This window comes from Rosa chinensis, chromosome 1 (genome assembly GCF_002994745.2).
Source record: "Rosa chinensis cultivar Old Blush chromosome 1, RchiOBHm-V2, whole genome shotgun sequence".
Taxonomy (NCBI): Eukaryota; Viridiplantae; Streptophyta; class Magnoliopsida; order Rosales; family Rosaceae; genus Rosa; species Rosa chinensis.
The window spans coordinates 50,426,948-50,440,543 of NC_037088.1; the positions used below are offsets into that span (position 1 = coordinate 50,426,948).

The window sequence follows — 13,596 nt, forward strand, 5'->3', positions numbered from 1 at the left end:
TTTTTGGTACAATCAGTTGGACTTTGTTAATTCACTGAGATTACAGTTTTCTGATAATTTTAATTATTTTTGGAAAAAATAATATTGTTACCCTTTAGTAGTAGGGTTATGTCAAACTAGTTGTTCTATATAACTGATGTTGTTTGGCTCCAGTTTTTTGGGTTCAAACAGATGTTACTGATCAAAAGTAGAATTCTCGAAAGAAAAAAAAATGTAATTGATGAGTAGTCTCCATTGCTTGCAGTTTTGACTAAACTCTTCTTGAAGTTGATTATTGTTCACAAATCATACAAACTCGTTTAATAAACACCTCTTTTTGAGTAAAATAGAGCAATGTTTTTATTAAATTAAGATATATAATTAAATGGTTATAATCAAATTGTAAAGCAGCCAAAATAAACGTTGGAGCTTGATTTATCCATATGCGATTGGTATTGGATTTGAGATTTAAGGCCGCTAGCCTACCTTTGCTAGGAGCACCAAGGAAAGCTAGACAAAATTCCAAGAGCCAAAATGGTATAGACATAAAATCCCTATATATAGGATTCATGGTATCATTCACTATTACATTGAAACTCAAAATTTCAAGAGCCTACATACCTATGTAAGGTCATGTCCCACAAAATAAAGTAGCTTGAATCATCTTTCGCCAATGCATGCATTTGCATGTGGTGCTCCAGAAGACTCATATACCTGGTGCAAATCCAACCCCATGGTATGTAGGCTAGTATCACCTATGTCAAGAATAAGTGTAGTTATTTGGAGCAATCCTTCGGGACACCAAATACGACACCTTATAGAATCCAAGCGCATCTTTTGGTCCACTCTTGGCCCTAATCCAAGTAGCATCCCTAAATATTTTGGATATCTAAATTTCACCCACTAATTTGGGCCTCCAAATGGACTTGAGCCACCCAATTGATCTGGGCACCCAACTTGAGCGATGCTCTCTTCCTCATGCCTCATCAGTGATCGCATCCATGTCCACCGCCTTCATCGTTGTACACTGCCTTTGATCATCATCTCGAAAGATTGTAGCACAAATTAATCGTTGCCTTCCTCGAGCACTAACAGTCGCTCCCAAACTTTCGATTTTGCCATCCCTAGTAACCAAGAGCGTGCATCCTGCTTTGGCACCCTCATCATTCATCTAGAGCCAAAGCATAGGCTCTCCTCCCTCTTCGTCGCCCTCAGCATCAGACTCGTATCACATGCGTATTATTTCTTAGAGGCTTTCATCCATTCATCCGCCGCCCACATTGAAAATCAACCAAACCCAATCCGGGTTTCTGACCCCTTGAGTCTACTCCTACACAGTCGGATCTTTTACCCCGATCTAGCAAACATCCCCTCTATTGGACCCTCGTTCCAACGATAAGTTCTTTCAGAGAACCGAGACCTGACATCCAAAATGCAAGTTTTCAAGACGGGTTGGATGCATGTTAACCAAGACCAACCATGGATGGCTGCAAAGACGCAACGCAGTACAGGAAGGATGCCATCTGAGATTGGTGGTGAATGTCGATAGGCCCGAAGTTGTGACAATTAGGGTTTAGGAGGAGACGAAACTCCTTCATACTTCTGCATTTTTATTAATTAAACACCTCTTTGAACCAACTCTACTAGATTAAATTCGATATTTGCTACTTCTTTTCTTTTTTTGATAAATGCTTCGATCTTTCCTATGTGCTGCATATACACCATTATGAGCAAATAAAGAATAGGGAGCTCTTCTAATGAGGACTAGTTGAAAATTTTCTAATCAATGGTTTGGGAGACCTACTTTTCAATTGCATCATTGCAAATCAATGGTTTGATTTTGATGTATGCATGATTAGATTACTTCTGAAAATTTTCTTCCAAATTGCTAATCGTTAAGGTACCGATCGAACTAGATCAAATCAATGTACGAACCAAATTTGTCAAACATGAACAATTCATGTTCATAACTGATAAATTATAATTATGAATGTATTAACGATTTTCAATTTGATTGAAAAATTGTACAAATGATTTACACATAAATATCTAAACATCTAACAGTTGATTTTGGAATTGTAATTGAAAAGTAGATCTCACACAAAAGTCATCAACTAGTTCTCATTTTAGTGGTTGTTATTATAATTGTTTTCATTTCATAACATAAGAAACAAATAAATCAGCCAAAGGAGAGGCATCTTTTCAGATAAAGAGAGAAAAGCATGCAGTGAGTCAAAATTGGTCAATTACTTGGAATCAGATCAAAAAAGGTCAATTACTTGGAAAGTAACCTTCTTAAGCATTGGACTACAAACGTGGTAATCAGAAAGCATTTATATGAAGCACTTAAAGAATGGACTCATGTCTAGTATTGGGAACAGGTGTAGAATATAGAACACTCAAGGAAATTTAGATTAGTTTAAGCAACGTGATATATTTGTGAATAAATCCAAAGCCAAGACACATTATTTGAGTAGTATTCTTGGGACGCTCATTATAAAATTCAATTGGATCCATCAGGGGAAGTTCCTAATTCCCATTATCTTGACAGCTAGAAGCATCATGGCCTCTCCAATTTCCTCAACTTGTCAAGTAATTTAATCAGCAATAGATTTCTTCCCCCTTTTGTCCATCTTTATGTTTGTCTATGGTAGCAGATTTGTCAGTAATTCAGTATAAACAATTTTTGCTCTATACTACTCAAAAACACTTGTGTTTTATATGTTAATGCTCTATTTCAAGGTTTTTTGACCTTTACACATTTTGCAAACAGGTAACAACAATCACATTTTCCTTTCAAACAAAAAAAAAAGAAACAACAATCACATTTTTCTTTTTCAATAACAATCTCAAATTGCTTAGAGACACACAAACAAACACATTTCCTACAGGTACAGTAGATCATCAACTTCATGACATACACTACGAGATAGATTGTAATGTTTTGGTTGGTACCAGAAAAGTCACTAGCAGAATATAATTTTAACTTCCATAAGAAGTTAATTGTATGAGAACATAAAAGTGAAATATTGCAATAAGCATGACATAGAATATTTTGCAATGAAAAATATCATACAATACTTTGTATTCTATATCATTAACTCCATCCATACAAACACTAGAAAACAACTTACAACCTCAAGCGATGCCATTTCAACAATCTGAACAACTCCATCTTTGTGATCAAAACAACTCTCAATTGGAGCAAACCAACTCCATCTTTGTGATAAGTCCATCGGTTCTTTCTTTCTCTTCCTTATTTTCAAAGCCTGCTCTTTTTCTTTTTCTTGCAAGAGATTTTTTTATTTTTTATTTCCTAGGTTAAGTATTTTGTATTTTACAGACAATTGCCCAAATCGGATTAAGGCCCGAGTTTATAGCTGTTTCAAACAAAGCAAATCATCTTTGTCGTGTCCAATTATTCTCTTAAATAGCCAATTTTTTACTCTCCAAACATATTTCGTCACTAAATCTATAACAAAATTCACAGTCCACGTCAAATAAATATCAGACACCAATCCATCACCTAGATCACTGCTGCCCATCGCTGACCTCTCTTTTATTGACTTCACAAGCTTCCTTTGAAAAGAACTCACTCTATCCCGAAAAAGACCCAAGCTTTCGGTTATTTCACTTTGTCGGCAGCACTGTTTCTTGTATTGGGTTCTTGATTCTTGATCTGGGTTTGAAGAATTTTGATGTGGGTGCTTGGAAATTGATGGGAAGCTAGCTAAAGATGGGTTCTTTGGAAAGTGGGGTTCCGTTGAAGAGAGACCCTCTTCTTCGTTCTTCTTCTAATGGTGGCAGAAGTGACAGGCACTTGTTTTTACAGAGACCCAGATCGAGGTTTTCAAGGTTCATGCTCCTGAAGAAGCTAGACTACCTCCAATGGATTTGCACTGTGGCTGTGTTCCTCTTCTTTGTGGTTCTTTTCCAAATGTTCTTGCCTGGTTCGGTGGTGGAAAAGTCTGGGGCTTTAATAAGGAAGAATGTGGAATCCAGTTCTGGAGATTTGAGGTTTCTGAAAGAGTTGGGGTTATTGGATTTTGGGGAAGATATAAGATTTGAGCCTTCAAAGCTTTTGGAGAAGTTTCGGAAAGAAGCTAAAGAGGCTAGTTTGTCTTCTGCTTCCAATAGGACTCTGCAGCAATTTGGGCTCAGAAAACCACAGCTTGCGGTGGTAAGTATGCAATTGGTTTTCAGATATTGCATTTTGGTTTGGATTAGTGTTTTGGCTACTTGGAAGTTGTAATGTGTTGCATACCCTGCTTTGTTAACCTGTTGGGTTCTACATGAGTGTGAGCTTGCTGTGATTTTGCACTGATTAGTCTTTTTGCTTTGATTTTTTTACTTGAAGGTTTTCGCAGATCTGTTGGTTGATTCACACCAGTTACAGATGGTGACTGTGGCAGCTGCTTTACAGGAGATTGGATATGAATTTTGGGTAATTTGACTTTATGCATTTTATAAAATTTAACATCATGGTAACATAATGGAAATGTATTGGACTGCAAATCCTGGAATGGCCGTTCGACCTTCCTTGAAATGGGATTTTCCTTTGGGGGTGAGCCTCCTGGAACTGATGAAATTCGGGGAAAACATGGAACCGGTCACTATACTAGGGGGCCAAGACATGACTGCAACTTCTCTCATGGCCCCGGTTTCACTGGAAAATTGGAATGTAGTAATGTGTACTACTAGTAGTCCTTTGGTTATTAGATTTGTCTGATATGCATGCCTCAGTGGTGGCGAGTAGTCTTTACGTTTTCGGTTGAAGTCTGTGTTAAACATATATTTACATGGCAGAACCTGTTATTGTACACTGAGGAGATGCATTCGAGTTTATTTATTTTATCTCGTGGTTTATAATGTTGCAGGTTTATTCACTTGAAGATGGTCCTGCACGTGGCGCTTGGAGAAGTTTAGGAGTTCCGGTTACCATTATCCAAACCTGTGATCAGCCAGAGATTGTTGTAGATTGGCTAAAGTATGAATTCAAATTTCAGTTTTCTCACACATCCTGAATTCGTTATATTATTTAATAAAAGAATAATGAATATGCTCTCATGCTGCACCACATAACTTTGTTCGCTTCATTTTGAGTGCAATTACATTGTCTTAAATGGCTGAGCTTCATGAGCCCTTTTATCTTCTCAATAATGTGATATTTTTAATTAGCTTTTATGCTATATTTATAGTGCTGCTAATTTAGTATTGCCTTTATTCGACTTGACCAAAGCCCATGCTTACATCAGGATACAAATTTTTTTTTGCATGACTTATCAATTTGCCATGATTATATTTGTTATGACTTTATAGAACATAAATGGTTAAATTTTTGATGAAAAAATTTAGCATTACTTCAATTTCTGGGAAATAATGTGACTGACTGTGATGCTTCATCCATTTAAGTCAGTTTCGATGACTTGTTGCTCAATATTGATGAGCTATTTCAGTTCATTGGATCTAGTAAATTCTGGTTGAATCTAAGTAATAAGTATGTATTTTGCAGGTACAACGGCATACTTGTGAACTCTCTTGAAGCCAAGGGAATCTTTTCTTGGTAAGATATTTACATCAAAATTTCTGATTGACTTCCTATTTATTCTATTTGTCAACATTTAGTTCCATTATCTTCTCTGTGAAGACACTCTTAGTAGAACAACAAGTTATTTGATGTTATGGAAATCTCTTCTAAACTGCAGAAATGAGTCCAGAACTATGCTCTATAACAGAAAAGTCTTTCTAGGTGTGAACTCAATGGGTTAAAAAGAACTATATTTGGCCTTTTCTAGAGCACAATTGTATGCAGAGATTGCAAATGTGGGCCAAAGGGATACTAAACTCCTTCCTAGTTTTTATTATTTGTTTTCCAAAAAGACCATGGAGTGATTTCAGAGGGTGACGATATGATTTCTAGAAAAATTAAGCTTTAAATTTCTTCTTTAGCCGTTGTTGTAGACTTCTAATTTTCTTTTTAACATCTTTGATCATCAAGACTCGGGTGGAAATTTCTGTTTCTGTTTTTTTTTTTCACAACGAAAACTTCACCCTTTTTGTAATTTCTGTAAACATGTATTGCCGCAATTCATTTTCTTATTGAGACTGCAGTTTGCTTTGCATATCTAGTTCTTTAATTAGTTGATACTTTTGTATTCTATTTGTTCCATCAACAACTACTGTATCAACCAAAGTCAATGATTTTACTTGTGACAGTTTTGTTCAGGAACCTTTCAAGTCTTTACCTCTCATATGGACAATCCATGAAAAAGCACTTGCTACTCGATCAAGAAAATACTCTTCAAGTAGCCAGACTGAACTTATAAATGATTGGAAAAGAGTCTTCAACCGATCTACTGTTGTTGTCTTCCCAAACTATTTCCTTCCGGTAAATTTTTATCTGGAAAAGTGATTTTGTAGTACGTATTAGTTTCAATTTTATCATTCCACCACAATATATAGAATGAAAAGGGTGATTTACCTTCTATTAGACCTGATCAGACATGTTGTGGTGGTTTTAGTTCAGTAGAGAGATTCTTAATCCTGCAAAAAAAATTCCTTTTTGTTTATGTATATGTATATTCTCCTCAATTGAAAATCATTTTAGAAAGCGTACTTTGTAGATTGGAGAACAGCCTTTAGTAAGAGAGAGGGGGGTTGTGCGGGGTGGCGCTTTAGGGTAGAGGTCTTGGATTTGGATCTTGCCAAGCATAAAGAAAGAAAATTTTGTGGCATTTTAGTTCAGATGTGATATCAGTTAGGAAATGCTGTAGATATGAACAAAGCACTGATTGGTGAGTGAATTTGTAGTCATGCATCTAGTACTAACACTAGAAGTTTGATTGGTATCCGCTTGTGCAGATGATTTACTCCACATTTGATGCTGGGAACTTTTTTGTTATTCCTGGTTCTCCTGCTGAAGCTTGCAAGGCAGATTCTATTGTGGCTTTAGACAAAGATCATCTGCAGGGCACCGCTGGTTATGAGCCCGAAGACGTTGTAATTACAATTGTGGGAAGCCAATTTCTGTATAGGGGCTTGTGGCTGGAGCATTCCATTGTTCTACAGGCTTTATTGCCGCTTCTTGAAGACTTTTTGTTGGATAATAATTCATCTCGTCTCAAAATCATTGTTTTGAGTGGAGACTCAACAAGTAACTATAGTTTGGCAGTTGAGGTGGGTATGCGGGCTATGGCTCAATTTATTTGGGGATTTTAATTTTTGGTAGGAAGTTTGAGGTGATAGATTATTCTAGACTTCTTATCGGTTGATCTGATCTCAGGCCATTGCTTGCAACTTGAAGTACCCGAGTGGCATTGTGAAGCATGCAGCGATTGATGTGGATGCAGACAATGTTCTAAGCACATCCCATCTTGTGATATACGGATCCTTCGTGGAAGAGCAATCGTTTCCAGACATTTTAATCAAAGCCATGTGCCTTGGGAAACCAATTGTTGCCCCAGATCTCGCCATGATCAGCAAATATGTATGCTTCATACTCTTTCCCCTGATGACTAAAATGTCTCACCGCTTATTGATTTTTATAAATTAATGACAACTTTGTGAATAACTTCTTTTCTTTACTTGGTACTTATTACGTCCTTGCAAATTGCAATTAGTTTTTTTTCTAGCTGGTACAGTAGCTCCGAACACATTCCATCCTCATCGTTTTGCTTTTGCAAACATGTTTTTAATGCTTATGCTGGTCTTACAGTCTGAGATTGTTTGCAAATTATTATTGTTATATTCTGATTTCTCATTTGAAAGAGTAATTGCCACCAATTGACTTTCAGACCCTTCACAAAAATTCCTTTTAGACAGGAAGTTATTTAGAAAAGTTCCTGTTAGACTGGAAGTTATTTAGAAGTTAACTCACTCTGCACTATTTCTTACCATTATGGTTAAGGTTCTCTGAAATCTATTGAATTGCATATGGTTTCTAATTGGCTTGGATTTACTGACATGTGGGGCATAAATTGTTTTTCCCATGCAAGGCTGACTGCCTGCAAAATATCTCAAACACCATCTCTACACTTTAATTTTTTTTTTTTCAATTTTTTTGAAATTTATATATTTTTTTAGCAGACTGCTAACTGCATTGGCAATGGTAATTAGGTTGATGACAGAGTGAATGGGTACCTTTTCCCCAAGGAAAATATCAGGGTTCTTTCACAAATCATATTACAAGTGATTTCAAAAGGAAAACTATCACCTCTGTCTCGCAACATTGCCTCGTTGGGGAAACGTACTGCAAAAAGCCTGATGGTGTTGGAATCTGTTGAAGGATACGCTTCACTTCTCGAAAATGTTCTTAAGCTTCCATCAGAAGTATCACACCCTAAGGCTGCTGCAGAAATCACTCCCAAATGGAAAGAGCAATGGCAATGGCATTTGTTTGAAGCAGTATCGAATTCATCATATCTAGATAGAAATTTGAGAAGCCACGCATTTTTAGATGTTTTTGAGGAGCAGTATAATCATACTGAACAACAGAAGCTTAATTCTATAATTGGTTCCAATCATTCATTTATATACAGTATATGGGAGGAAGAAAAGTACACTGAGATGGCTAATTCGAAGAGAAGAAAAGAGGAAGAAATGGTAAGGAATGTTGTGGGCCTTTTAGTTAAGGATTAAATCATTTTGTGGCTTTCACAAAATTGTTTTGTCTATTTATATATATACATACCCACCTCGATTCCTTGTGCAGTTAAAGGATAGAACTGATCAATACCATGGAACATGGGAAGAAGTATATCGAAATGCCAAAAAAATTGACCGCACCAAGAATGATTTGCATGAAAGGGATGAAGGGGAGATTGAAAGGACAGGGCAACCACTGTGCATATATGAACCTTACTTTGGGGAAGGGACCTGGCCTTTCTTACACGTAACCTCTCTTTATCGAGGAATTGGGTTGGTGAGTTGTCTAATCTGTCTTGTCCTTTTGTATTCATATTAAAGACTTGGTTGAACAATATATACTGATATGAATGTATCTTACTACAATGGTTTTGTCCCAAAACAAAATGATGTGAGAATATCTATGTGGTTTTCTTGAAAGCTGATGCTTTAAATCTTTTATCATTTCTTCACTATTATCAGTACTGTAGAGAAAGCCTTTGAAATCTTTCTGACTGCTTTCATTAAACAAAATTCTTGTAGTCCTCTAAAGGTCGAAGACCTAGAACTGATGATATTGACGCACCTTCTCGTCTTCCACTTCTTCACAACCCTTATTATCGAGATCTGCTTGGAGAATATGGAGCCTTCTTTTCTATTGCAAACCGAATTGACCGTATACATAAAAATGCATGGATAGGCTTTCAGTCATGGAGGGCAACGGCAAGGAAGGTATTAGATCTCTGTGTATCTCTCTCTCTCTCTCTCTCTCTCTGTATTAACTTTTTCAGGTGCTTTACACATGATATTGACAAACTTTTTTAGGTGCTTTACACATGTATCTCTCTCTTTCTTTTTCTTTTTCGGAGAACAAGTAATGAAAAATTCAGTAAATATAATGATATAGTATCATACTCATCTAACAGGATTTAAAACATGTGGATTTTCTGTCCAAGAAAAAAAAACCGTGTTTTTTTATTCCTTTTTTTCTTTTCTTTTTCAGAACCATTATTTTGTTTTTTAAGCACCTCATGTGGTTATAATAAGAGGCGTTCTATGATGACACCAATTATCCTAACCAGGGATACTAAACAGATGATTGCTGCACATCATATGTGTGTAATCAAGTACACATATATAATGACTGCTTCCTCATTATGCTCATCCCTCTTATTTCTACCGGCTCTCTACACATGGGTATGACTTCAGTTGCTTGAAAAGATAAAAAGCAGTGAAAACAAATGAATTGTATATTGAATTCTGAATGTGTTTGCCCCATGTGCATTGAAAATTGGTGGCTAGTATGTTGAAAGCCAGATAAAAAACAGAATGTACAAAGGTTTCAGCAAGGCAACGCATTATTTTCATCTTTATGCCTTGCATAAAATAAGTTCCTTCATTCCCTTAAATTTAATATGTGGGATTGAAACAGGCATCTTTGTCTGGAATAGCTGAAAATGCATTGTTAAATGCTATTCAAACACGGAGGCATGGAGATGCACTCTACTTTTGGGTTAGCATGGACAATGATCCTCGAAATCCCCTGAGGCAAGACTTTTGGTCATTCTGTGATGCTATAAATGCTGGAAATTGCAAGTAAGACATGAATCCTTTAGATGATTTTTTTCGTGTGTATGTTCTTGTAATTTCTTTAGATGATGTCGTAAAATACGTGCTCACAAGTCTTCCTCTCCATGTGTGCTGGAGACTTGATCTTTGAACTAATTTCTCCATATGGTAAATTGAAGGGTTGCGGTTTCTGAGGCTCTTAAAAGGATGTATGGCTTGAAGTACGATTTGGAATCTTTACCACCAATGCCTGTAGATGGGGACACGTGGTCTGTCATGCACAGCTGGGCTTTGCCAACTCGGTCCTTCCTAGAGTTTGTAATGTTCTCTAGGTAAAGATATTGCACTTGTGGATGTCTTTATGGAGATGCTATACATTACTATTGACTGAGAGTTATTCTCATAAGGTTGTTGATGTGAGATTTTTGATCTGCAGAATGTTTGTGGATGCATTGGATGCGGAAATGTACAATGAGCATCATTCAAGTGGACGCTGTTATTTGAGTTTGTCAAAAGTAATTTGCTTCTCCTTTGATCAGTTTTCTGGCAGATACAACACACGTTTATCTGAAAACAGCTCCCCCGATTAAGATGCTCTTGAAGGATCCTAGTTTATAAAAGACATCTTTATCTATTGGTTTGATTTATTTAATTACAGTTATATTTGCGAATTGCAGGACAAACATTGCTATTCACGGCTTCTTGAGCTACTTGTTAATGTTTGGGCATACCATAGTGCAAGGCGGATGGTATATGTGAACCCTGAGACTGGTACAATGCAGGAACAGCATAAATTCAAGAGCCGAAGGGGTCATATGTGGGTCAAATGGTTCTCATATTCCACCCTAAAGAACATGGATGAAGACTTGGCTGAGGAATCAGATTTTGAACACCCCACGAGACGGTGGCTGTGGCCATCAACAGGGGAGGTCTTCTGGCAAGGTATGTATGAAAAAGAGAGACATTTACGGAATAAGCAGAAAGAGAAGAAGAAGCAAAAAAGTAGGGAAAAAATAGAAAGAATAAAGAAACGGACTCACCAGAAAGCAATTGGGAAATATGTAAAGCCCCCACCAGAAGCAGCAGATAATTCAAACACGACAATGGTTACGACTATTTAGTAATCAAATTGACCTTTTTTTATTAATTAGGATCTTTCCAAGTAGAAGCTCATTCGATCATTCTTTTTTCCCATCTGATTTTAATTTTTTGTGAGGAAGGGTGCACATAGTTGTAATCTGTATGTGAGGCTTTGTATGTAAAAACTGCACCCTTCTGGTTCTGGTCATCAATGTCAATGAGTGGTTGTAAATGTATAATAGTTTTAGTGTTTTACTTGTTCTTTCTAATCCCTTTTTGTTTCTCAAGTACATTCTTCCGAGGAAAAGTTAGTACATATGGCCAAGTTAAAACTTAACTTACCAATATTCAGAGACTGGGGACGTAAATTAGGTCTCCACCTGCAATTGACATCAGAATGCTCCCATTTGCTTCTTCAATTAAGATGAAGATATTTTACAAATTATATGTCTTTGGGTTTTTGATTTTCTGTCATCGATCAATGTATGCATGTATGTATATATTTTTTTATTTTATTTTTTTTGATCGAAAACAAGTGAACAAACTCAAAATCTGGCAGTCGCGCGCTGGAGTATGTTTCATTCTATCCTGTGAAAAAAAAAAATTAAGTAAACAAAGTTAAGTTGTAGCAGTTCAGCCTTTGCAATCTTTTGTTTACAATTATGTGCAATGACGGAAGACAATGTTGCAGATAAAGTAAGTAGAAGTAGGGTGTGGGAGCGAAAGCGCACTCATTCATATTTGCGACCAACTCGAGAATTGAGGCACCTATCTACCTTATTGGTTCACATCTTGAACAAAAAATTATGTGGGATTAGCGTATTGCACCCGCTAAGTGCGACAGCCACACTTGGCCACGAAGAAGAGCTTCTATCATCATCCACGTACAACGGTACGAGTTCATTCCATGACTTTTGCCAAGAGACGCGAGCACCAATGTGGATAACAAATCGGATACAAATAGTTTTATCAAATTTGAAGGAAATTAGATGTTGATAGATTCCTTGTTCTCTTTGATGTTGATAGATTCCTAAACCCGCACGAGCTTATTACTTCCTATGGCCCCTGCCATGAAATGCCTGCATCCCATTCTCTATATTGTCACCGAGGATAAAGAGGTGGAAATTTCAAATGTGACTCAGAAAGCGGTGGGAAATTGCGAATGGGACATTGACAATGAGTCAACGATGGACCATGTCCCATGGAAGTAGGTGACACTAATCAATCAACTTTCTCGTCAGCCTGGTTGGACATGGTCGACTAATCACAACATATGATATAGCTGATTCAGATAGTGACAATAGCTAGCTGTTGGCTTAATTAAGGGAGGGTGTCCAAAAAATGAAGAATACGACGTTTGAATTTGGGTATTCCGAATTTCAGTTTTGCTATCTAGTTAGTTATTTGTTTCTACTCGCGGGTAGGTTTTTCTCTCCTCCCATCTTGGAATTGCTCTGAAGCTGTTCGGACCTCAAATAGTCTCTAATCCTCACTTTGGTTGCTTTTAGCTTTGGAGTTCAGGTTTTGAGTGTGACTATAGTGAACTGGTCGACACCATTATTCAGCCAGCAAAAGGAACTCTCTGGGGCCTAAAATTAAAGTATACATGCTTCTAAATTTCCTCGAAATAACATGCAATGGAATCGAAAACGAGGAACAAAAGTGGAAGAGCAAACAAGGGTGTGTTTATCCTAGTGACAACTACTTAAGTCACTCAACCTATTTGATTAGACTATCTTAATAATAGCTATGGCCAGCAACTAGAGGATCAATGATCGAGGATGATCAGAACAGTAGAAAAATAATTGATCGAAAAGGTGATAACAACCAACCGTGATGGATCGTTTATAATGCAACTTCCATTCCACACTGTTGCTATTATTATATTTATTTTTTGCTTGTTCCAAAAGCTTTACAGTTCATTAAGATCTTACCCGGAAAATTTACTAATAAAGATACTAATGCAAAACAAAGGTGGTAGGGTCTGAAGGTGATCTGTTTGGAAATCTAGACTGATAAGTTGTCATACATGACATCAGTCCCGATCACCTGGTCCGCAACTGAAATTGGACGGTTGACAGATATTTAGATTTTGGATTTAGGAGATCTGTCAATCGGACGGTAAGTGTGTAAATGATCCCTGGTCAGCAACTGACCAGGTGATCAGGATCGTACAAGACATAAGAATGGAGTAATGAAATGGATTCATTCTTTTAGATCATTAATTTAGTGTTTAATTATACATGGAATAGAAACGAACAGTTACTGATTTCTATCTGAAACTAAACAATGAAATCAGGAGCATCCCATTTATAAGTATGCAATCTTTTTTGCAATTCGTAGGAC

General features: G+C 36.8%; 1 protein-coding gene across 1 annotated transcript; it reads left to right on the forward strand.

The window, feature by feature from the left end:
- Positions 1 to 3,378: 3,378 nt before the first annotated feature.
- On the forward strand, positions 3,379 to 11,518 carry LOC112181850. Its single transcript, XM_024320250.2, has 14 exons — positions 3,379 to 4,159; positions 4,337 to 4,423; positions 4,857 to 4,966; positions 5,492 to 5,542; positions 6,196 to 6,367; positions 6,841 to 7,155; positions 7,262 to 7,465; positions 8,095 to 8,580; positions 8,690 to 8,899; positions 9,145 to 9,333; positions 10,034 to 10,197; positions 10,350 to 10,502; positions 10,607 to 10,685; positions 10,848 to 11,518. Exons 1-14 carry the CDS (start codon positions 3,716 to 3,718, stop codon positions 11,289 to 11,291), a joined length of 3,108 nt encoding a protein of 1,035 aa, XP_024176018.1. The 5' UTR covers positions 3,379 to 3,715; the 3' UTR covers positions 11,292 to 11,518.
- Positions 11,519 to 13,596: the final 2,078 nt, after the last annotated feature.

Excerpts from the sequence above, each read along its gene's own strand:
- LOC112181850 (XM_024320250.2), top strand. The coding sequence starts at position 3,716 with ATGGGTTCTTTGGAAAGTGGGGTTCCGTTGAAGAGAGACCCTCTTCTT. Across the intron at positions 4,160-4,336 it reads GAAAACCACAGCTTGCGGTG|GTTTTCGCAGATCTGTTGGT; the intron begins GTAAGTATGCAA and ends TTTTACTTGAAG. Across the intron at positions 4,967-5,491 it reads ATTGTTGTAGATTGGCTAAA|GTACAACGGCATACTTGTGA; the intron begins GTATGAATTCAA and ends TGTATTTTGCAG.